Source organism: Rattus rattus, chromosome 3, assembly GCF_011064425.1.
Source record: "Rattus rattus isolate New Zealand chromosome 3, Rrattus_CSIRO_v1, whole genome shotgun sequence".
In the NCBI taxonomy this organism is placed as follows: Eukaryota; Metazoa; Chordata; class Mammalia; order Rodentia; family Muridae; genus Rattus; species Rattus rattus.
This window is the reverse complement of record NC_046156.1, coordinates 61,791,405-61,815,843: the sequence shown is the minus strand read 5'-3', so window position 1 is coordinate 61,815,843 and position 24,439 is coordinate 61,791,405. Positions and strand designations below refer to the sequence as shown.

The 24,439-nt window shown below is 42.4% G+C and overlaps 1 protein-coding gene across 5 annotated transcripts in view; it reads left to right on the top strand.

Moving 5' to 3' along the window:
• Window positions 1–24,439, top strand: part of Arnt (aryl hydrocarbon receptor nuclear translocator) — a 56,726-nt gene that overhangs the window by 14,822 nt on the left and 17,465 nt on the right. For 3 of the 5 annotated variants that reach the window (XM_032897740.1, XM_032897741.1, XM_032897742.1), the window contains exons 3-9: window positions 2,314–2,358; window positions 8,759–8,803; window positions 12,164–12,208; window positions 14,947–15,160; window positions 18,412–18,625; window positions 19,875–19,977; window positions 24,075–24,140. In XM_032897740.1, coding sequence (XP_032753631.1) covers window positions 2,314–2,358; window positions 8,759–8,803; window positions 12,164–12,208; window positions 14,947–15,160; window positions 18,412–18,625; window positions 19,875–19,977; window positions 24,075–24,140 — 732 coding nt within the window. The remainder of the gene's footprint in view (window positions 1–2,313; window positions 2,359–8,758; window positions 8,804–12,163; window positions 12,209–14,946; window positions 15,161–18,411; window positions 18,626–19,874; window positions 19,978–24,074; window positions 24,141–24,439) is intronic. The other 2 variants (XM_032897743.1, XM_032897744.1) reach the window with 1 other exon arrangement.

The following is a 24,439-nucleotide window of genomic DNA, read 5'->3' as shown; positions in this document are numbered from 1 at the left end:
TCCTAAAGGGGTTGTGACCCACAGGTTGAGAACAGCTGCTTTAGGGCCTATGAGGTATCTCATAAGCCTAGTTACCTTTGGTTGATGCCCAGAACCCACATACAAGTAGAAGGAGAAAACTAACTCTACCAAATTGTCCTCTGATCTCTACATGAGTGTGGTATCCATATGCACATGTGCTAAAGCACACAAAATATTAAACTTTAAAATGATTGAATGAATGAGCAACCACATGGTGGCTCGCAACTGTTTGTAATGTGATCTGCTGCCCTCTTCTGGCTTGCAGGCATACATGCAAGCAGAACACTGGAAGAGCCAACCCTCTTCTCTGAGCCTTCTTTCTCTCCAGCTCATAGAGTGCTCACTATTCTTACAGAGAACCTGGATTCAGTTCTTAGAACCCATTATGGTGACTCACAACCATCTGTGATCTAGTTCTAGGGGATCTGACACCCTTTTCCAGACTCTGGGTACCTGCACTCACATGGGCATATATCCCCATATAGACACGAAATAAAATAAAATCTTTATAAAAATCATAGAAGATACTCTCAAAAAAAAAAAAAAAAAAAAGATGCTCTCTTCAGGGCTGGAGAGATGGCTCAGTGGTTGAGAGCACTGACTGCTCTTCCAGAGGTCCTGAGTTCAATTTCCAGCAACCACATGGTGGCTCACAACCATCTGTAATATGGGGTCTGATGCCCTCTTCTGGTGTCTGAAGACAGCTACTGTGTGCTCATATAAGTAAATCTTTGAAAAAAATAAAAAAATAAAAAAATTCTTCAATATTAAAAACACATTTTAAAAAGTGTTTGCTTTTTTGTTTTGTAACAAAGTCTATTTGGTTTGATTTTGTTATTTTGACATAGCTTTCTTGTGGACTCAGCCGGGCTGTCCTCCTCCTGTTCCTCCTGGTTCCACTTCCTAAGTGCTTGGAAACAAGCATGTGACCACCACTCCTAGTTGGCGACAGTTCTGTTGTGTAGCCATGTTGGTCTGGAATCCAGTATGTACACAAAGTTGGCCCACTCATGATTCTCCTGTCTCTGCTTCCTGTGTTCCAAGACTACAACCAAGTGCCACTAGATCTGGGTGTGGTAGCACATGTCTTTTATGCCAGCACTTGAGAGACAAAGGCAGTAGGCACAAGGGCAGCATGGTGTACATAGTGTTTTCCAGGACAGTCTCAAAGGATGGTAGGAAGACCCTGCCCACATGCTCACTTGTTATATATTAGCGTTTATTTCTTCTTTCACTCTCTGTGTTTGTGTAGGTTAGAAAACAAGCTGTGGGAAATCTTCCTTCACTATTTGGGTCCCAGGGATCCAATTCATGCCTGTAGGCTTGATGGCAAGTTTTTTTTTTTTTTTTTTTTTTTTTTTTTGGGACCTAACCCAGGGCCTTGTGCTTCCTAGGCAAACGCTCTACCACTGAGCCAAATCCCCAACCCCTGATGGCAAGTTTTTTAACCTGCTGAGTTATCTCTCTGGCCTTTTGTTTCATGTTTGCAATTGTCTGGGCTGAAAAGCTCCCTGAGGTATTTTTTATTTTTACCACATGCCTCACAATATTTTGTGTGGCATGTGCTCTTGCTCTCTTCTCTTTGACAGGATCTGGCTATGCAGCTTAAGCTAGCCTTGGATTTATCATCCTTTTGCTTCTACTTGATGAGTGCTTTGAGCTAAAGGTGCGTGCCACCAAGGCTGGCCACTTAGCACAGTGCCTTGACTATAGTGTATATTTTATTTTTAGACTCAACAACTTTTTGTCTTCTTTCCTCTATGTAATAATGCTTTAAAAAGTGTTTCAGAAAACTGTTAACAAGGCTTAGATTGGACCATACAAATGAAAAATAGATCTTAGGAGTTTTCTGTTTTTCAGGCAGGGTCTCACGTAGCTCAGCCTAACCTTGTACTCAGTGGCATAGCCAAAGTAGACCTTGAACTCCTGATCCTCCTGCTGCCACTTCCCATGGGACAGGATTACAGGTGTGTGGGTGTGAGCCACCATGTACAATTTCATAGTGTACTGGAGAGTGACCCAGGGCTTTATGTACTTGTCAGCTGAGCTGCATCTTAGACCCTGGGAGCTGTTTATACTCGTGTCCCATCCTGGTTATAGTACATGCCTACTGTATGCAAATCTCTGGTGGAGGGGATCAGTTTTGCTGCTGTTCCCTTTTTTGTTTTGCTTCTGCCCACTTCTTTTCCTTCTATTTAGGTGAGTACATAGGCATCTTTTGTTAATAGTTTTACTTTCTTATGGTTCTATATTATCAATAGACTTAGAATATCTTTTGTTGCCTTTCCCCAGGCTGGATTTTGATGATGAAGGAGAAGTGAACAGTAAATTTTTGAGGTAAGATTTTTGATTTTTTTTTAGAGACTTCTGATCAGTGGGTTGGAGGGTTGGTTGGTTGGCTCAGTGGGTAACAGCACTTCTAAAGCCAAGCATGGGGTGAGTTTGATACCTAAACTCATTGCTGAAGGATAAAACTGACTGCCGTAAACAGTCCTCTGCTCTCTACATAATGGCTGTGGCATGAGCTCATATTGCCCTAACAAATAACTAAATGCCATGAAATTACTGTAAGATCAGCGGCTGGGCATGTGGCTTGGAAGGTTGCTTGCCTTCTGTGCTTTGGGTTCAGTCCTTAGTGCCAAAGAGGCCATTTATGCGTGTTTATCCTAAGGAATATGCTTCATCTTAACACCGTGTTTCCTTATATTATAGGACAGCTTCAGGCATTTTATTATTTTTAGAGATAATACTTCAGAGAGCAGGGCACAGAAAATTTAAAAGACCTTCTCTAAGATAGTCATATGTTGATTCATGGCTTAAGGAAAATAGACTGGGGAGGTTGCTCAGTGGTTAAGACCTTGGCATTGCAAATCTAAGGACCATAGTTCAGATCCCCAAATCTCACATAAACTCTGAGTGGGCTTGGTGCCTGCTTCCAGTCTTGGAAGGTGGAGACAGATTCCCCAGAGCAAGCTGGCATGGAGAATAATTTTATTTGTAGGTTATGAATTTGATTGAGAAATCCTATGTAGTTGAATAAAGGAGTGGAGTGATAGAGAAGGATTCCTGACGTTAACCTTGGACCTCTACCTGTATGTGCTCCCACAGGTACGTGCACTCACAGGTGTGAGGGTGACTTATTTTATTCCCATCCCTCCCTTGAGCCCTAGGTGTGATTGAATGAGTCTGCCTCATTGAGTCAGGTAGAAGAGAGGAGAAGGAACGTTTCCTGCATCAACTTTGGGCCTCTTCATACATGCTCGCCTACACACATGTGCACCCACACAGACCTGTGCCTATACCCATATAGCATGCATATGTATACAAACATGGAACATGAAAACACTGATGAGTTTTCACAGATCTGTGAATTGATTTAATCTTGCCTGGGTTCATGGTAAGACTGTGCTCAGCTGCCTGGTCCAGTTATACTCGACTGTCACAGTTGCACTTCTGTCTGTCTGTCTGTCTCTCTCTCACACACACACACATACACACACACACACACGCACACTCTTGCACTCTCTCACTTGAACTCTCTCTGTTTCCATCTCCATTTTTCCCTCTTCACTTCTCCCATTCCTCGTTGTCTTGCCTTAAAACAGGGGAGTGTGGTGATGGCTGTAATACTAAGGGCACACAAGTCTCAGTGAGCGTCACAGACCTCTGCTTCTGTGCCTTTGACTGTCATTAATGTCTCATCGGCCAGAGCAGCTTGTGTATTCGTGTCCCGAGTCACTGTTGTAGAGGGCTAGAGAAGGACGTAGGTGTTAGAAGGTATAATTTGACAATGTTCTACTCTGTCATGCTCAGTACATGTTGACTAGGTAGCAGGAATTATAGGTTTCGTGTGTATAAATGGTGATGGTTGGGCAGGGTCTCATGTAATCCAGGCCTGCCTTATATAGCCTAAGATGGTATGGTGGCTTTAATGAGAACGTTCACCATAGGGTTGTATGTTTGAGTACTTGCTTCCCAGTTGGTAGACCTTTTCGTGAAGGGTATGATGTGGCCTTGTTGGAAGAAGTGTGTCACGGGGCATTCTCTGAGGTTTTTTCTTTTTTTTCTTTTTCTTTTTTTTTTTTTTTTTCGGAGCTGGGGACCGTACCCAGGGCCTTGCGCTTACTAGGCAAGCGCTCTACCACTGAGCCAAATCCCCAACCCCATTCTCTGAGGTTTTAAGAGTCACACTATTCCTAGTGTGCTCTTTGCCTCTTGTCTGTGGGACAAAATGTGAGCTCTCAGCTCTTCTGCCACCATGCCTTTGCCTTCCCATTGGATGTCTCTAGGACCACCTGCCCAGGGGAGGCAGTGAGATGGACCTTCCTTATCAATCATTCACCAAAAAATACTACACTGGCTTGCCTACAGGCCAGTCTGATAGAGACACTGTCTCAGTTGACACTCCCTCTTCTCAGATGTCTAGGTCTGTGTCAGACTGACAGAGACCAACCAGCACAGCAGTTAAAGTGATTCTTGTGCATACTTAGTGGATCTTAGTAAGTGCGAAGAAGGAAAACAGATTTCACTTTTTGGCACTAGGCAGACTTTGTTGTTACTGCTGGATTTATGCATTTTTATCTTATGTGTCTGATGTTTTATCTGCAAGTGTGTTGGGTTACCACATGCATATGGGGCTGGCAGAGGCCAGAAGAGGGTGTTGGGTCCTCTAGAGCTAAGAGTTATTGATGATTGTGAGCTACCATCTGGGTGTTGGTGTTATGGAGTAGTCACCAGAGAATGCTTGAACACGGATTTAATCCAATAGAAAGTCTGTTAGCCTACCAGCAGCTACACTGGTGTTTGGGATCCCAATGTAGCATGAGTGAGTTTTAAATACAAAAGGGTATTGGCTTACTTCAGTTAACAAGAATAGTTAGCCAGAGGCAGAACGGCAGAAGCCAAAAAGTAAGGTTAATATGTTTAGAGACTTTCCCAGAACTATAGACTTAGATGGATTAGGCCTTTTAGTTTTGGCGAGTAGTGCTGTATACATGCTGAGTTTCACGACTTGAATGGATCTTCTATCAAGGAATCAATTGTGCTAAGGTCTGGCCTACTAAGGTCTGGGATCGTGTTAATATTGGGAATTGAACCCAGGTCCTCTGTAAAAACAGCAACTGTTCTTAATAACTGAGCCATTTCGCCAGCCCTAAGATAGCATTTTTCACACAGCTGGGAGGTAAAGAGACCACCAGCACTACCACCACCACCACTACCACCACCATGTAGGTTCTGGGAATTCAGATCAGCAGGCTTGGCAGCAAATATTTTTATCTATTGAAACATCTTGACCTGGAAAGATGGCTCAGTGGTTAAGAGCACTGACTGCTCTTCCAGAGGTCCTGAGTTCAAATCCCCACATCTGTAATGAGATCTGATGCCCTCTTCTGGTGTGTCTGAAGACAGCTACAGTGTACTCACATATGTAAATAAATAAATCTTTAAAAAAAATAACCTCACCATCTCCATTTTGTAATCCATTTTGTAATCCGATCAAGCCCGGGAATCACTGTGTAGTCCAGGCTTTACACACAGTGACAGCCTCTTTTCTCAGAGGTGCTACCTGCTGTGTGCTCAAGCCGCCATACCCTGCTTCACACTTGTTTTTTGTTTTGTTGTAAATAGGTATGACTCTGTAGCTTGGCAGGCCTGACACTTCCAGAGGTCTGTCTGTCTCTGCTCTCCAATCTGGGACTAAAGCTGTGACCCCTAACACAGTATTTGTTTTTTACTCTTTCTAATCTGAACAGTTAGTGGACTCTCAGAGCATTGAGGCATTTTCCAACTCCTTCAAGTAATGTCTGTTTCTTCATGAGCTGCCTCTCTTGTTGGGAGGACAGTAATCAGCTAAACAGATGAGATTCCTTCAGTAGGACGGGGGTATTCAGACTACTGCTGTTAGCTGAAGGCCAGCATTAGACTGAGGGTCTCAAGGCCTTTGGGAGGACACATTTCATCTTTAGGCTGAAGTGGTGAAAAGGAAGTGAGATGGGGCATCAGCTAGAGAGGCTTCCTAGAAAAGGAAAGGTAAGTACAAAGACCTGGAAGCCAGGTTGGAGGAGCGTAGCTGTTTGAATACAGCATCCTTGCTTGTTTGTATACCACAGTTAGGGTAATGGTAGGAGTCCCCTGGAAGGCAGGAGCCAGCAGCTTTGAGACCTTGGTGAACTTGCTTTCAGTAGAGGAGCTGGGGAGTAGTCTTGTTTTAATTTAATGTTTTTGTTTGTTTGTTTGTTTTATACCAAACATAGATTACTTTCAAAGGGGGTAAAAGCAAATTTAAAAGTGGAAGGAAAAAAATTGCCAAAAGACATAGATAGACATTTCTCCAAAGAACAGCATTGCTAATCATTTGGAGATATTCAGGAGATGCACAAGTCAAAGCTATACTGAGATAACATTTTATTTCTGTCCCAGAGACCACTATCAAAACCAAAACAAAATAGGAGCTGAGTCTGGAAGCTGATATCTACCAGCCTCCTGTGGGTAGGGGGACCCAGGGCAGCACAGGGAGATCCTGTCTCAGAAAGACACAAGCAAACCCCCAGAAAATAACAAAATTGCTAGAGAAGCGGAGGTATTGGAGCAGTTGTGGTAATGTACAATGAATGGTACCGTCACAATGGAAGATAATATGGTGCCACTTTAAAAGTTAACTATTGTGACAGCTCAGGGTCACTTGCCTCACAAGCTCAAAAGGTTTGATTGCTCATATTAAAACTTTGTATATGAGCTTTTGTTAAGACTTTTTAAATTTTTATCATATTTATACACACACACACACACACACACACACACACACACACACACACACACACACACACACACACACAGAGTGTAGCTCTTCAGGCACACCAGAAGAGAAGAGGGCATCAGATTTCATTACTGATGGTTGTGAGCCACCATGTGGTTCCTGGGATTTGAACTCAGGACCTCTGGAAGAGCAGTCAGTGCTCTTAACCACTGAGCCGTCTCTCCAGCCCTAAATTTTTATTTTTATATGTTTGTTTTGCTTACATATGTATATTGCACAATGTGTGTGCCTGGTTCCTAGAACTGGAGTTACAGACAATTGTAAGCTGCCAGGTGGGTTTGAGAATTGAACATGAGTTCTCTTCATGAACAACAAATGCTCTTTCTCATTGAGCCATCTCTCTAACTCCTAAATTCATTAGTTTTGAGCTAAGTATGATGGCATATACTTACAATCCCAATACTTGAAACGCTGATGTGAAGGATCACTGTGAGTTCAAATTAAGCCTGAGTGGCTCTCAAAAAATATACACAGAGAAGTGAAGCATAGAATGCTATTGAGATGGCTCAGTGGGTGAGGTGCTTGCTGTTAAGCCTGAGGCTCTCCGGAGCCCACATTTTGAAAGGAGAGCATTGATTTTGAAAGTTGTTCTCCACCTCCATATCTGCCCTGTGGCTGTAAACACAAGTTTGGTTTTGATGGCCTAAAACTTGCTATGTAAACCATGCTAACCTCCACCTTGTGGTGATTCTCTTTGAACTTGCATCCTGCATGCCTGGGTTTAGTTGTGCACCATTTTATATTTTCAAACATGTATATAAGGCATTGTATGTCCTGCCCCTTACCCTGGGACTTCTCTTCTCACCAGTCCCGTTCCTCTTCCCAGACTAGTTCCTCTTCAACTTTCATGGCTTCTGTTGGAGTGGACCTCAGTGTTTCATGCGTGTTGCGTGGGTGTGAATGATTGAGTGTTTACTTACAGGAACCCGTACACTTTGCTCAGGGCTACACCACTGAGGAAAACCCTCCCAGCAGCTATAACTAAATATGTATGTGTACCTGTGCTAACTACTATAGATCCTCAAGGGGGTTTGTGGCCTTGTGGACTCCTCTGCTCCTCCTCTGCATCCTCTAGGATGTTGTGTAGGTTTTGTAACCACAGCTTTTGTGAATTCAGGAATGCATTGGTCATGTCATTTCAAAAGACAGTCTTCCACAACAGTCGCCCTTTCTCTTAACTCAGATTGTTTTTTGTCCCCTCTTATACAGTGGTCCCTGACCCTTGGAGGCTTTGGCTCTCTCCTTCCCTTTCCCCACCCCCTGTGGCATCTTGCTCTGTTGCTCAGACCAACCTACTACACCTGGCTTAAATGTTCTGTCCCCAGCTGCTTCTGCTTCTGTATCTAGTAACTGCAGGTGCGTGCGACCACACCCAGTCTAAAGCCGGATCTTAAGGGGATAAACGAATACCCTGCATTTATGATTCTTGTTTCCCGGAAGAATGAACATGGGAGAAATAGACCCACACTGTTTTATGGTTTTTGTTTTTTTTAAAGCTACAATTAAAAAAACAAACCAACTGAGCCAGGCATAGTGATAAACACAGTGATCTTAGCACGTGGGAGGCAAAGGTCTGCAAGTTCAGAGTGAGTGCCAGCCTAGGCAGTGCTACATAGCTGACCCTGTCTCAAAAAACCAACCCCACCCAAAACAAAGCCCCCAAATACATTCCCAACCTCAGGGCACCCATGAGACAATTCATGTGCTTGTCACATCATCTGTGTGTGATAACAGAAATCGTAACTGTCGGCTCAGCTCACACTGCTCTCTCACATGCTGTTAGTGTCCATTGCTGCGTGATGCTTGTCTGATATCTTTCCCCTGTTGGGCAGTTTTTACTTCTTTCCAGCTTTTATTTCAGAGTAGAGTAGATGTAAGTACAAGGGTTTAAATTAATCTTTTCTCTGCCCTTCTTTGCAGATGTGATGATGAGCAGATGTGTAACGACAAAGAGCGGTTTGCCAGGTAATGTACCGGAATGCTTGTGCTGGTTATGGGGTCCAGCAGTCTAAATGTTGGACTTCAAGTTTACCTAGGTGAGAGTGAATTTCCCTGTTTAGTCTCCTGCCTGTTCTGAAAAGTGAAACAGCCTGTTATTTTATGCATGTTCAGTTGACTTGAAGCTGGTGGTATATTTTTAGCATAATGCTTCTCTCATGTATGCAAGTTCTAGTAATGTGTATATTGTATCTACAGGAGTACAGACTGTAGACTTCCGGGTATATTTATTGATACAAATACATAAGCATTTTTATAGAAAATGTTCTTTTTCATTTAAATGAGTTTTTATTCTGGATACCAAACTTAAATTTGTTTAAATGACTGTCTGAAGATTATGAAATATACTAATTTTACTTTTTATTAAAGAGTAATCATTCTCAACTCTTATACTGGTTTTACTTTTAGAAAATTCTTGCTGTAAGTTACTAAAAGGGGAGGGCGGGTTGGGGATTTAGCTCAGTGGTTAGAGCGCTTGCCTAGCAAGCGCAAGGCCCTGGGTTCGATCCCCAGCTCCGAAAAAAAAAAAAAAAAAAAAAAAAAAAAGGGGAGGGCGTCATGGGGCTGGAGAGGTGTCTCTCTGGGAGGAGTGCTTATTGCTCTTGCAGAAGACCTGAATTTGGTTTCTAGCGTGAGCATGGTGGCTCATAACCACCTGTAACGACAGCTCCAGGGAACTCAACATCTTCTTTTGGCCTCTGTTGACATCTACATGTACATGATCATACGTATATACAGAAGCACACATATACACACACACATACATATATACATACATACATACATACATACATACATACATACATACATACTTAATTACTTACTTGGGGAGCCAAGATGTCAGGTTGCAGGTATAAGCTGTGCCCCTGACCACTCTCCCCAGGCCTTCAACCCAGCTGGGTACGACATGTCCCTGGAGAGACACCCAAAAGGCACAGGTAGAGGGCTGGCATAAGGGCAAAGCTCAAAGGGAAGAATTCACTCATTTTTTAGGAGCTGTGCTGGTATTTGGGCCCCTCATTTTCTGGTATTATGTTTTCAAAACAAGGACAGAAAGGAAAGAAAATTGAACTGAACATTTAACCCCTCATTAAATTTGGCAAGGATTTTTTATTCCTGTATAAATAAATCTGCTAATCACTGGAAATAAATAAATAAATAAATCAATACTGTAAGCTCAAATCCTGAAAGTTTTTCCCTTACACACACACACACACACACACACACACACACACACACACACACACACAATTGAATTTGTAATTGCCTCAAAAATGAGTAACTATTTTTAAATATTGTATTTAATTGATTACTTTAAAAATGGTATATTTTATTTTATTTTTAATTATGTGTGCCTGTGTAGATTATACCATTTTTTAGATAAATGGGTATAAATTCATATGAATTTGGATGCCAAAGGAAGACGTCAGGTTCCTGGAAGAGCAGCAGGCACACTTCCCCACCGAGTTGTTTTTATAGCCCAATGAATACTTATTTAAGGTTTTATTACATTGATCGACTGATTGATTGAGAGAGAGAGAGAGAGAGAGAGAGAGAGTGTGTGTGTGTGACATTCCACGTATTGAGAGAGAGTGAGTGTGTGTGTGTGTGTGTGTGTCTCATTGCACATACTGAGCTCAGAGGAGTAGATTCTTGCCTTCTACCCGTGAGTCCCAGTGATGAAACTCAGTAGCATCACCTTTACCCATGAAGTCTGTCTGGTCGGTCTTCTGTGGTTCTTATTAACAGTATTTATTCATTGCTGCACCTGCCTGACTGGGATCTACTTTGAGGACCACTGATATAGAGAACGAAGAAATATCAGGAAGAGTAGTCATCTCTTGCACACAGTCTTGGCAGTATATAGGGTTGATTGAAAAGAACAGATAAGTAGGTAGTAGGTAAGTAATAGGTAGAAAGAGGGAGGGTAGATAGAAGCTGGTGAACTATTAGGACAGCTATGAAATCATGAATGCTTGGACCAGAAATGTGGCCATGGCCCTAGTAAATGAATATAGGGAAATCATTTTTTAACCCTGTGTGTTGTGACTCCTTGTGGGGGATCAAACAGCCCTCTCACAGGGGTCACATATCAGACATCCTGCATATCATATATTTTCATTACAATTCATAATAATAGCAAAATTATGGTTAGGAAGTAGCAACAAAAGTAATGTTATGGCTGGGGTTCCCTACAACATGAGGGACTGATTAAAGGGTCACAGCATTAGGAAGGTTGAGAAGAACCACTGTGTTAGAGAAAGTGACAGAATTAATGATCCATACATGGCTGGGACCTGTTAAGATCCTGCTTTTAGACACTCGTTGGTTGTCTTATGTATGTGGGTATGTGCATATGAAGGCTTATAGGACTTTCCAGAATTGAATTTACAGGCGGTTGTGAACTGTCCAACATGGATGCTGGGGACCAAACTCAGATCCTCTGCAGAACAATGTGTGCTTTTAACCTCTGTGCTGTCTATCCTGTCTTCTTTCTTTAAATTAAGATCTCACTAGGCCAGGCTTTTCTGGAACCTGCAGGAAATGGAAATGATTTACCTTTGTTTCTGACTGTTGGTGTTAAAGTTGAACACCACCACAGCTAATTATGCTTTTTCTGCTGACCATTTTTGTGTGTGTATGTGTATGTGTATGTGTATGTGTATATGTGTGTGAATGTGTGTGTATGTGTATGTGTGTATGTGTGTGAATGTGTGTGTATGTGTGTGTATGTGTGAATGCGTGTGTGTGTGTGCGCTTATGTTAGGAAATTATCTTTGTAATCAGTTGTCTGAAGCTGTGTAATTTAGTCAGTAATATGCAATAGCGAATGTGACTAAGAGTTTCTTCCCAGATGGGCAGCAGTTTATAAGAGTGAATTCTGAATTCCCTGGTTGCTTCTTGTTCCTACTCTGTATCTTTCACAAAGTGTTTTTGTATTGAGATTATGTTAGTTTCTTTTTTTTTTGTTTTGTTTTTTGTTTTTTTTTTGGTTCTTTTTTTCGGAGCTGGGGACCGAACCCAGGGCCTTGCGCTTCCTAGGCAAGCGCTCTACCACTGAGCTAAATCCCCAACCCCTTATGTTAGTTTCTAATTGGCCTTGACTTTCATCTTGTAAGTTACTCCTTACAAAAAGATGATTCTGCAGATTCTCAGCAAGGCTCCTACGTGTATGGCCCTCTCCTCCCTTTTCTCTGTATCCATTTCATTTTTTCTTTCCTTTCCATTTGCATTTCATTTTTCCTCCCTCACTTTCACCTACCCTTTGTTCTTTCCTGTCTTCCTTTTTATTTTAATTTTCGCTTAGTTCGTCAATTCTGTTTTTAGGTCGGATGATGAGCAGAGCTCTGCGGATAAAGAGAGACTTGCCAGGTACGAGATGTGTTGTTTAGCATGAAGCAGATTCTGCCATCTTACCTTTGTCTAACCCATCTTTTCTTCCCCTTTCTGTATTTCCTCTTACCTGTGGCAGAGGAGGACATGAGATTTTACAGCTGGGGTGTAAAAAGAACTTTGGCTTTCCCATCAGGCAGTGGGTGAATTAGGCCGTGTGGTGGCTCACTCTTTTGATCCCTGCATTCGGGAAGCAGAGGCAGGTGGAGATCTGTAAGTTTTAGGCCAGCCTGGTCTACAAAGAAGTTCCAGGACAGCCAAAGCTACACAGAGAAACCAAACCCTACCTGGGGGGTTGGAGGGAAGAATAAATTGCTATTCTTTAAGATTTTTATTTTTTCTTTACTTCATCACTAAGTTCCACAGAATGAAAAGGATTTAGAAATAATGTGGCTGTCCACTGGCGCTGTAACAGGAACATGCTCTCTATCAGAATACCCTAATTACCAGAGTTCCCAGCATTTAGGCCATGACACATACTCTGGACTTCCGAATGTAGAGTCACAATCTAGATTACTGTGTCAGTAGAACTGATTGAATCCTTAGAATTTCTGAGGAAAGTTTTAGCTACCTTGGTATGGCTATTTAAAAGATGGATTTTCTAGGCTGGAGAGATAGCTCAGTCTGGAAAGTACTTGCTCTGCAAGTGTGATTACCAGAGTTTTATCATCAGAACCCACTAACCAGGAGGTGTGGGTTTATAACCGCATGTGTTTACAGTTGTAGAAGAAGAGGGAAACAGAGGCAGATCTCTCACTGGGCAGCTACAGTAGCTTAGGAGAACACCGCCACTCATCGAGCTACACTTTGGGACCTGTTTTAGTTCTCTTTAGACTATTGTCCACGATACAGAAATAGTGCTTTAAGTCCAAACTTTTCTGTTCTGGTCTTTGAGTTGGTCTAGTAACATTAATACAAATATTTTTACTATTGTCCTCTTGTATTACTCCTTCAAGCTGAGCCACAAATTGATTCCGTGACTGTTTTAACCCAGGGCTCAGGAGACCTGGAAAGCACTGCCCTAGGGAGGAGGGCAGCTCTGAGAAAGCCAGCTGGTGTGAGGGCTTGTGGTTTTGTTTTCTCTACAGAATAGATCCATATGTGGTAAGAGACATAGATGAAGATGGGAAGGCCGAACTGCTCACTGGGAGCTGAAGCCCAGGTCTCTCTCGGCTTTCCCTTCAAGGCATCCTCATTGAAGGACCCTGAGCAGCCTCTCAGCTGCCCAGAGTGCCCATCTGAAATGCACACTTAGGTTGTTACTCCTTTGACGGCTCAGTTGTAGTCTTGCCTCACGTTTGAGATCTTTGCTACCCTGATCTCTGTGCTTTTGATGTTCCTTTCCCTACTCTACTCCTCTTCCCGCAGTACCCTTTGCCCAGCATGGGGCCCACATGAGAACTTGCAACACTCTAACGTTCAGTGCACTGCCAGGCCCTGAGAAGAATTTTGTGCATTAGTATAACAAATAAAATTCCAAAATACTCCAATTCTGTATCTTAATGTCATAAGCTACTTTGACAAGGGTGTCCTAGAACTCACAGAGATCCCCTTGCCTCTACCTCTGAGTACTGGGATTAAAGGTGGGTGCCATCACCCTGGCTTTTCCTCTCTTTCCCTCTCCCACTTTGTTTTAAAGGCAGTTTTATGTATTCCAGGCTGGGCCCAGACTTGATATGGAACTGAGAAGGAACTATCCGCTCAAGTGCTGGAATCACAGGTTTTCATGACTGCTAGAAATCAGACCCAGAGCTAGACAAGCATTCCACCACCTGAGCTAAATTACCAGGCTGAGGTGGCTGCTGCTTTTCTACTTCCTTAAAAAAGGGGTGGGAGGAATGGATAGTTTGGAGACCGATCTTGCTATGTAACCCAGGCTGGCTTCAGACTCACCTTGAAGTTCATGGTGATCCTCCTGCCTCAGCCTCCCAGTTGCTGGGATTACAGACAAGTATGTGCCAGCACTCCTGGCCTCATCTGGATCTTTGGAACAGGGTATCACTATGTAGTCCATGCTGGAACTTGCTGTATAGCCAAGACTGACCTCAAACTCAAAATTCTTGTGCTTTAGTCCTCTGAGTGCTGGAATTGTGAACATAGGCTGTCATGTCTGTCCCTTCTGCTGTTACTTCTTTCATAACTGTCGATTCACCTACTTGGCAAAAGTTGGTCATTTTATTTTATAGTCTTCAAATGTTTTAACTATAAAACATGTAGTCAATGAAGCTGAAATTTCCCCTTAGGAACTTAAGTAAGTGAAGTCAACATTCAAAAAAAAAAAAAACCACTCACTCCCAACCTTACCCCTGAGACAGGATTTCTCTGTGTAGCCCTTGCTGTCACTTTGTAGACCAGGCTGCCTTAGAACTCAATGATCCACCTGCCTCTGCCTCCTGAGTGCTGAGATTAAAGGCATGCACCACCACACCTGGCTTTCATATTTCTTAAAATATAATCTTTCTTTACTCTGAAGAAGTGTAATTTAATGGAAGTGTTTACTGGAGAGGCATTCTCTATTTGTTCTTTGTCTAGACTCTTAGTTTGTTTCATGCTTACTCTGCATGAGGTTGGCCTGCTTGGCTTCTGAGATTTGAACATCATCAAACCTAAGTTACTACGTCCTTCAGCAGCTGGCCAGGTATCCATGTCACTTCCAGATAACGAAGGGCCAGATACATGACCACCTAGAATGTAGCTTCTTTCTCTCTTTTATACAGGGAAAATCATAGTGAAATAGAGCGGCGGCGACGGAACAAGATGACAGCTTACATCACAGAACTGTCAGACATGGTACCTACCTGTAGTGCCCTGGCTCGAAAACCAGACAAGCTAACCATCTTACGCATGGCTGTTTCTCACATGAAGTCCTTGAGGGGAACGGGCAACACATCCACTGACGGCTCCTACAAGCCGTCCTTCCTCACTGATCAGGTCTCTGGGCCTTGAAACTGACTCTGAGTATATCTGTTGAAAGTTTTGGACTAAGTTAGTGGTTTTGTTTGCTTGTTTGTTTGTTTAGGGGGAGGGTCTCATGTAGCCCAGGCTGACATGCAACTCGGTATATTGCTAACATGTGCCACCATGTCCAGCTTCAGGAAACATCAGACATGGAAAAATGAAGTTTAGCCCTTGGCTGATTAAATATGGGGAAGTGAGAAATAAATTAGTTGTGAGAACTTATTTAAGGTTTTGGGTATTTTAGAACTTGGTTTACACATACAGCCTGTGCAGTGAAAGAAAGGTGTGATTCCAGCAAGATCACCATACTCATGGACTGGGTTCCTTGGGTTAGGTTTCTAGAGCATGGGAAGAATCTGCCTCAGCCCTGAAGCAACTTGCAATGGCAATCCTTGTTGCTCCATGACATGTTTTGTTACATTTAATATACTGTGAGGAAGACAGAAAGGACAGACAGAACTCCATCTAGGAGTTCTGTCTGTAGCTCATTGGCAGAGCACTTCACCTGCGCTGGAGACCTTAGGTTCAGTCTCCACTATTGGCAGAAGAAAGAGCTAAATACAAATATGATAAACGTGGGAGCAGTAAGACACCATAATAAAGAGGATGGGAAGAGGCCTACGGAAGAGAGATGGCTTCTTTGTCAATAGTCTGTGTGATATATAGACACACACACACACACACACACACACACACACACACACACACACACACAATCACACAATGGTGGCCTATCTAACTTTATTTAGGCTCTCTAGACTTGACTGTGAATGACTAGAGAAGACAAGTTACATTTCAATTTAAAAATCCATAATCGGGTAGGGCATAGTGGTGAATGCCTTTGATTCCAGTACTTAGGAAGACAAGGGCAGCCTGGTCTACAGAGTTCCAGGCAAGCAGAGCTACATAGCAAGACCCTGTTTCAAAAATAAAAAGACATATGATCATTCATACCTAGAATACAGAAAACCCCAAATTCGATCCCAGCCCGTGTTTAATTGTGTATGGTAGCCTGATGTGGTGACTCATAGACCATCGTTTGAGCACTGAGGCAGACGTAGGAGATTGGGAGTTGGAGTCATTCTCCTGTTATACATGAGACCGTGTCTGAAATAAGTATACACATGTAAAATGTGGGGATACTGTGGGAAGTTTTAGAAAATACAGGCGAATGCCAATGTTATGTCACCATTTTTGTCAAAGGGAATATGACTTGAGAGAAAGGAATAAGTTCTCCAAATAGGGTGGTCTATTTGCTAGCCCACGAAGTACATTTAATATCTGTTTACATAGAAATAGTCAGTTCATGTCCTCAGAATACATTTAGGTAGTTATTAAACTCCAATTATGCTGCTTTTGTGGCAAACCAGGTATTTTGTGCTGTGAGAAATACAAAGATTTTTTTTTAAAAAGGTCACTGATTGAAACATAATATAAATTAATAACTAATGATATAAAATAGAGTTGTGACAGGAACAGTAGCAAGGCTGACAGAGTATAGATCTAGAAAGACGAATTAGGTGCTGGCCATGGTGACACACTACTATAGTCCCAGCAGCCAAGATGGCTGTGAGTTACATTGCAATTCAGTGATACTTGGAAGTGGGGGAGGAGCGTTGTGGTGTTGAGGAAGGTACAGAGGTGGACGTGGATTTTATTTCATGGTGAGGAACCATGTGTATGATTTCTGAGAAGAGAGGATGAATAGGAAGTATCTACATGGAACACATGAACAAAGGGAAGAGAATCTGGGGCAGAAAATAAGGCAGGAGTGAGTGGAGTTTCAGAAGATGCTAAGCAAAAATGAAGTTTATAGGGTGCAGTGGGTAGTATTATTAGGTTATGTGGAGAGATTGAGTCTTAAAAGTGATGATGAGAGTCCAGAAGGGACAGATAGTGGGGTGCAGTGAAGATGGAGGGTAATTGAAAAGAGAGTGTCACATGGTCTCGCTCACCTTACCGTCTCTAATCTGCCCTCAGACCGACAGTGATATAATTACATTTTTGTAGCAGTGACTTAGTTAAAGTGCTTTGGCTCCCAGTGGGTTGCATGCAAGCCCCCTCCTAAGAGCTCTCGATTTGTAAGTGAAAGACAAACCGACTTAACTTCACTGTGTCTTGACTAGTTCAGTGGCTGGGTGCTTCTGCAACTCCCCAAAGCCAGCAGACACTCCCTCCAGCATTCCCGGGTTAGTATCTTCTACAATCTATATTTTATCTTGGCTTCCCTGGCTCCTTCAGGCAGCTCCCTATCTTTGTAGCCTAGAAAGGCTCTGGGCCACCCTTCCAGGGGCCGCTTGCCTGGCAGCCCCTTCTTTCCCCCTGGTTTTCCCCAGGACTCAGAAGTCCTCTTCTATCCTGTCCGCCATCGGACACCGGCTCTTTGTTGAGCAATCCAAAGCTAGTTTGATGGACCAAAATGAACATCATAACACAAGCAGCATTAGGCCAAACCTCCTTCTTGTTTTTATTGTTACTTCCTAAACATTAAAACCTAAATCCTTTAATGTAATAATAGCATATTCTGAACAGGTTGAGGGAAGATTTGTATGGAATTAGGAAGTGGCTGTGTTTATAAGTTGGAGTGGAAAGGGGAATGTGAGAGGATCCTAAAAGGAGAACATGGAGGATGGATCAGCCAGCCAGGTGCAGAGGCTGGGCATAGAGTTTATGTTGCACTCGCCTAGCGTGGGTAAGCCCTGGGTTTATCAACGGTACCCCTAAAACCATGTGGGGCTGCATACCTATAATTGCTGTACCTGGGAGGCGAAGCAGGATGATTAGAAATTTAAGGTCACCCTCCACTATGTAGCAAGTTTGAATTCAGACTGGTCTGATGAGACTCTGTCTTTAAAAAAAAAACAACAACAAAAGCATAGCCAGTTATTAGTTATGTGTATTAGCTATCATGTCAGGACTTGAGAGGTTGAAGGAAGGCCGGAAGTCCCCGGCCCCTCCAGAAGTCTTATCATTCATTGTAAACCTTTTCATTCTCTTTGAGTACTAAGAGCAAGACTGAGTAGCAACTTAGAGAAATTGCAGAAGCGTTCATTGTGAAGAGTTTGCCAGTGGACACAGGCTAGGAGCCCATGGCTTGGATTGAGGTATAAGCCTGTGATTCCAGTGGAGCAGTGCATAGTTACCCAAGAATCTTGCTGTTTCCCATGACTAGTTGTATGTTTTTTCGGAGTTCACTATTAACTTTGGTTTATTTTCTTGACAAGGAACTGAAACATTTGATTTTGGAGGCAGCAGATGGTTTTCTGTTTATTGTCTCTTGTGAGACTGGCCGAGTGGTGTATGTCTCTGACTCGGTGACTCCCGTTTTGAATCAGCCACAGTCTGAATGGTTTGGGAGCACACTGTATGACCAAGTGCACCCAGATGATGTGGATAAACTTCGAGAGCAGCTTTCTACTTCAGAAAATGCCCTAACAGGTGAGAGTTGGGTGGGCAGCAGATATGTGCGCATGTGAGCATGAGCGTGGGTGTGCGTGTTAGGGAGGGTGGGGGTTGGGGAGGGTGGGAAGGGTGGGTCTTTATTTTGCTGAAGTGTTTAAGATATTTAAGCCCTTAAATTGATTTGTTGAATCTGGCAGAGCTTCTAAATTTTTTTTCCTTAATGAATATAATTGTTTTTCATTCACATGCAGAATATCTACTCTGTGGCTTATTCTTAGAAAATATTCCATCAGCGGTTGTGTTCCTATAAAAGTTAATTTCTATCTTAATAATATCTTAAACACAATAGGGAAATTAAAATGTATAATAGTTTCCTTCCCGTCTCTACATAATAAAATAATTATCTATGCTTATATTTTATTTATTACCTGGCATTTTTTCATACCCACTGGTTCTGTGATAATAGATTTTAATATTCTAGGGGAGTGGCTGTTGGTCAGTGTATAAGGTACTTGGTTGTTGTCATTGTATCTCTACAAGGTCATCTTTCCTCCACTCATTTAGATGAGATTCAGTCCTTTGGTCACATTTGGCCAGAGAATGACATCTGTTCTCAGTGACTGCATACAAAGTGACAAAATGGAAACAAATAATTAGCAGTTAAAACATAAGAAACTCCAATGTCTGTGCAGTGGAAAGAAATGTTCATATTAGTGTTGTTGTTTTGTTTTTTTCCCCCTCTTTTGTGATTCTGTACATTTCATTTCTCTAATTTTCCTTTTTCCCAAATACTACTTTTTTTTAATAAATAAAGGAGAGAAAGTTTTTGAACACGTGTGTGTTTCTTAGCATGTAAAATTACTTGTTCTAAAACCAGACGCTACCCTACCCCAGACTTGAAGATCATTTGTAGACTGGCCTAATGGCTCAGTGGGGAAGGAGCGGGTCATGCAAACCCAGCAATCTAAGCTCCGTCTGCAGACTGATGACAGGGGAAGGAGAGACAGCTCCACATAGTTGGCTTCCGACCCCATACATAGGAGTGGACTCACACACACAGGAGTCCTGGTAGTTTCTACTCCTGCTTTACTCAGTTTCCGGGCCGTTTCAGAACTGACAGTGAGGTTCCTTTGGGGACGGACATAGTTTAGGCTGCAGGGTAAAAGCATCTCTGTCGTAAACACGGAAGCGGAAGGCACGGTCGGATGCTGAGCTCTGCCGCGGGGTCTCCTCCCTTCCCACCCGTAAGAATTAACTTGAGTTTGCTCTCCACATCCTTGTCCAGGGCGGATCCTGGATCTGAAGACTGGAACGGTGAAAAAGGAAGGTCAGCAGTCTTCCATGAGGATGTGCATGGGCTCAAGAAGATCGTTCATCTGCCGGATGAGGTGCGATACTTGGGATTGTGTTGGGGTAGGAATAAAACAGTGTCCAAGGCTTCTGCTTCTCTCAGAGGGGTTAACATCTTGTATCTGGAGCAACAATCCTGGCCACAGTTGGGTTACATTTAATTTTCAAGAACCAGTTGTTTTATCATACTTACAATATAGTATTTAGTAAGAGAATAAATAACAGTGGATTACTGTTAAGGCTAGTTAATAGTCCTTTGTATCTGTCTTTACTTCTGTCTTCTTCACAACTGCTCATAGGATACCTTATTATTTTGTTCATCATAAAAGTAGTTTCAGGGGCAGGAGAGAGGGCTCAGTAGTTAAGAGTAATAGCTACTCTTCCAGAGGACCTGATTTAATTCCTGGCCTCCACATGGTTTCTGTGTATCCCGACATGCACGCAATGCACTTACATACAGGGAAACATTAATACACACTTTTAAAACGTTACAATGGAAAGCTCCTGAGGAACCATGTGAGGTTGGTCCCTGGCCTCTACATACATGTGCACATGCAACATGAACATACACATACATATACATGGGACAAAAACCCATTTAACTTCTGGGGCTGGAGAGATGACTCAAGACTAAGAGATAATATTGCCCTTGCAGAGGCCTGGGGCCAGTCCCCAGCAGCCATATCGGATAGCTTGTAACCATCTGTGCCTCTAGCTCCAAGGAGATTCAAAGCCTCCAGCCTCCCCAGAGAGCTCAGCATGCACATACTCCCCTTCTTTTCCCATGCATACAGCTAAATAAAATAAACCTTTAAAAACAGCAGCAGCAACAACAACAAAAAACCAGATGGGCTGGAAAGATGGCTCAGACAGCTCTTCTAGAAGTCCTGGGTTCAATTCCCATCACCCACATGGCAGCTCACAATTGCCTGTAACTACAAGATCCTACACTCTCACACTGACATACATGCAGGCAAAATACCAATGCATAGAAAATAAAAATAGATGATAAAAAGACATCAGATAAACCAAGTGTGGTGTTGCTTGTCTTAGACCATAGCACTCAGGAGGCAGAGGCAGGCATATCTCTGTGAGTTTGAGGCCAACCATTTTGAGGAAAAAAAAAGAAAAGCATTAGGTTCTCAAGATTATACACTGCCTGGTAGAAGACTAATACAGAATCGTGTTCTAATTCATAGCAGCAGAACTCTAGAGCTTACCCCACCTCCATTTATATGTATTCAGACTTAAAACAAGATTGATCTGCTTCAACATCTAAGTGCTGAGATTATAGGTATTTTGTTTGTTTGTTTTGTTTTTCAGATTAAAAAAACCCTGTGTGTGCATGATATATGTGGATGTGGAATCATGTGTGTGGCGGTTGGGGTGCAAGTTGTTGGTTCTTTCCTTCAGCACTGTGGGTTGAGGTAATCAAACGTAGGTCATGAGGCACATGTGGCAAGTACCTTTACCTGAGAAGCAGTCTCACTGGCTATGTTCTTTTCAGATTTTGAGACAGGGTTTCTCTATGTAGCCATGGCTGTCCTTGAACAGAACTCTGTAGACCCAGCTGGCCTTCTTAACTCAGAGAGCCAGATCCTCCTGCCTCTGCCTTCCAAGTGCCGGATCAAAGATGTGTGCCAACATACCCAACCTTTCTTTTCTTTCCATTTTTTGAGATAGAATTTCATGAAGTCCAGCTGGCTTGGAATTCCTGCTTCTCCTTCTACCATGCCTGGCTCAGAAAAAACACTTATGAAAGTAAAATAATAATAAGTTCAGGTTGTATAGTGGAGATAGACGCATCGTGCTGTGGCTGGAGAGGGCTCAGTGATCAAGAGCACTGGCTGCTTTTCCAGAGGATCCAGGTTCAATTCCCAGGAACCACATGGCAGCTCACAGCTGTCTGTAACTCCAGGATGTGACACCCTCACACTGACATACACAGGCAAAACACAAAACTGCTGCCAAACTAAAAACAAATGAAGATATTAAAAAAATTTTTTTTCTGGCAAAGGTACAAAATTTAATACTAGATAGTTTAATAGTTTAGAGTAGCTGTTGGAATCAGATTACTATGTCTTATTTTGAATGGGTCATATTATGTTGTCCAGGCTCAAGTTCCCTTCCATTTGTGTTTCCTAAGTAGCGTGGGTCTGCAGAAGGTCTGTCACTTTAGTTGACTGGATGTTGGTGTTTATTTAGGGATGGGGTCTCACTGTGTACCCCTTGCTGGTCTGGAGTTGACTGTATATATGTAGACCAGGCTGGCTTTGAAATCACAGAGATCTGACTCTGCCTCCCAAGTGAATTGTTTTATTCCATAGAATTCCGTGGATTTGAATTCTAATTTTGATACTATAATATAAGACTTGTGTTGCTTTGATTCATCATCTAATATTGGCGGTGATACTGTCAAACTTAAAACATTGTTATAAGGATTAGCTTGATTGATAGTATGAAAATACTTTGAAAAAGACATGATCCATACATAACTCTGTCTAACATATACCCATTTATTTCTTTATCCTTTGTTTTTTATTTGTTTGTTAGAATCTCATGTACCCAAAGCTGGCCTTGAACTTACTATGTACTTGAAGGTGGCTTTAGACTCCTGATCTTCCAACTTACACATGTCTAGTGCTGGGATCACAGGTATGTGCCACCATGCTTGACTTACAAGTAAAATACTGGGCATGGTGGTGTAAGCCTTTGATACTAACACTTGGAAAGTTGAGGCAGGAGGATTGCTACAAGGCCACCATGGCCTATATAGGAAGTTCCAGGCCTGTTAGGGCTATATAGTGAGACCTTGCCTCAATCAATCAATCTAGATTTGGTGGTACGTGCCTGTAATCCCAGAACCTTGGAGGCCAAGGTAGGAAGCTCATGAATCCCAGGCGAGTGTAAACTACACAGTGAGACCTTCTCTCTAAAAAAGTAAACTAGAGAAAGAAGAAAAGTAGGTTTGGAGAGAGTGTCCTGTGGACATGGTAAGACTGGAATAAGGTCAGTAATAATGAAATGTAGCAAATGGAGGTGGATATACGTAGAGCAAAAGTCAGCTCTTCATCTGTGATTAAAGTTCCGTAGGTCCATAGCTCTGCCAGTTTGATTACTTTGGCTGTTTTTATGTTTGATTGCTCAGAATTGTCTACTTAAAAGACTGTGTGGCCATCAGACTAAAAATACTATCTAGTCCTTCACAGAAAACAGTCACCAACTTCTGATGTAAAGAGACTGCATTTCAAGAGTGTGTGGAATTGTTTTAGTTGAGATTTTAGGTCAATTAAAAATTTTAAAGGAGTTCAAACTGGTGGTCCCAATCTTTAATCTTAGCTCCTCTTGAGGCTAAAGAAAGAGAATCTCAGGTTCAGGGCTGGCATGGGTAACTTAGTGAGCTCTAGTTCAAAATTAGGAAAAATAAAAAATAAAAGAGGACGTACTGTGCCCATTGACCAGTTGCTTATCTGGCAAGCACAGAAATATTTTAGTACTCAGTTTTGAAGTCATTTACGGAATCTGTTGGCATGGTGCTTTCCGATAATCTCATTACTTGGGACTTAAAGGCAAGCAGATAATGAGTTTGAGTTCAATCTGTGTTATGTAAGATCCTGTTTCAAAAAGTGGTCTGAGTTGGAAACCACAGATAGATAGTTTAGTGGAAGGAAACGTGTCAGAAAGCCTGATGATAGACATTTGATTACTGGAAGCCACATAGGGGAGAGAACTAACTCCTCTAAGTTGTCTTCTGTCTATGCATGCACGCACGCACGCACGCACGCACGCACGCACGCACGTGGTCAGTCCGTCTAGGAATATGGTTCCATATCCAACACCATATAAGACTGATAAGTTGGTACCTGCCTGTAGGGCCATCATTCAGGTGCTAATGATCAAAGGGTCAGAAGTTCAAGGTCCTTCCTGGCTACATAGATAGTTCCAGACCAGCCTAGTCTTGAAGGTGCTGCCTCCAATTAAACAAAACAAAACAACAAACAAACAAAATCGTAGTCAGTTTCTCAATCTCAGCCTGACGTTTCTTGTTACTAGTTTTCAGTGTGTAGTTCGATCTTCTTACCCTGCTGTTACGGTTTTCATAGCCAGCAACTTGTATCTTCTGTTTGTTGGACAGGTGTGGCACCAGCTCTGTGGACCCTGTTTCCATGAATAGACTGAGCTTTTTGAGGAACAGATGCAGGTAAAATCTTAAGCATTGAAGATCAAGAGATGGAATTTTTTGTTTGTTTGTTTGTTTTTTGTTTTGGAGCTGAGGACCAAACTCAGGGCCATGCGCTTGCTAGGCAAGAGCTCTACCACTGAGCTAAATCCCCAACTCCGAGTTTTTTATTTTCTTTACCAGCTCTCACCCTTTTCTTTTACCTCATGGTCACTTATGGTCTCACAATATATTTCTGAACTTATTTAATTGATTGATCCATCCATCAATTGGTTGACTGGTTTTTCTGTGACAGGGTTTCTCTGTGTGGGCCTGACTGT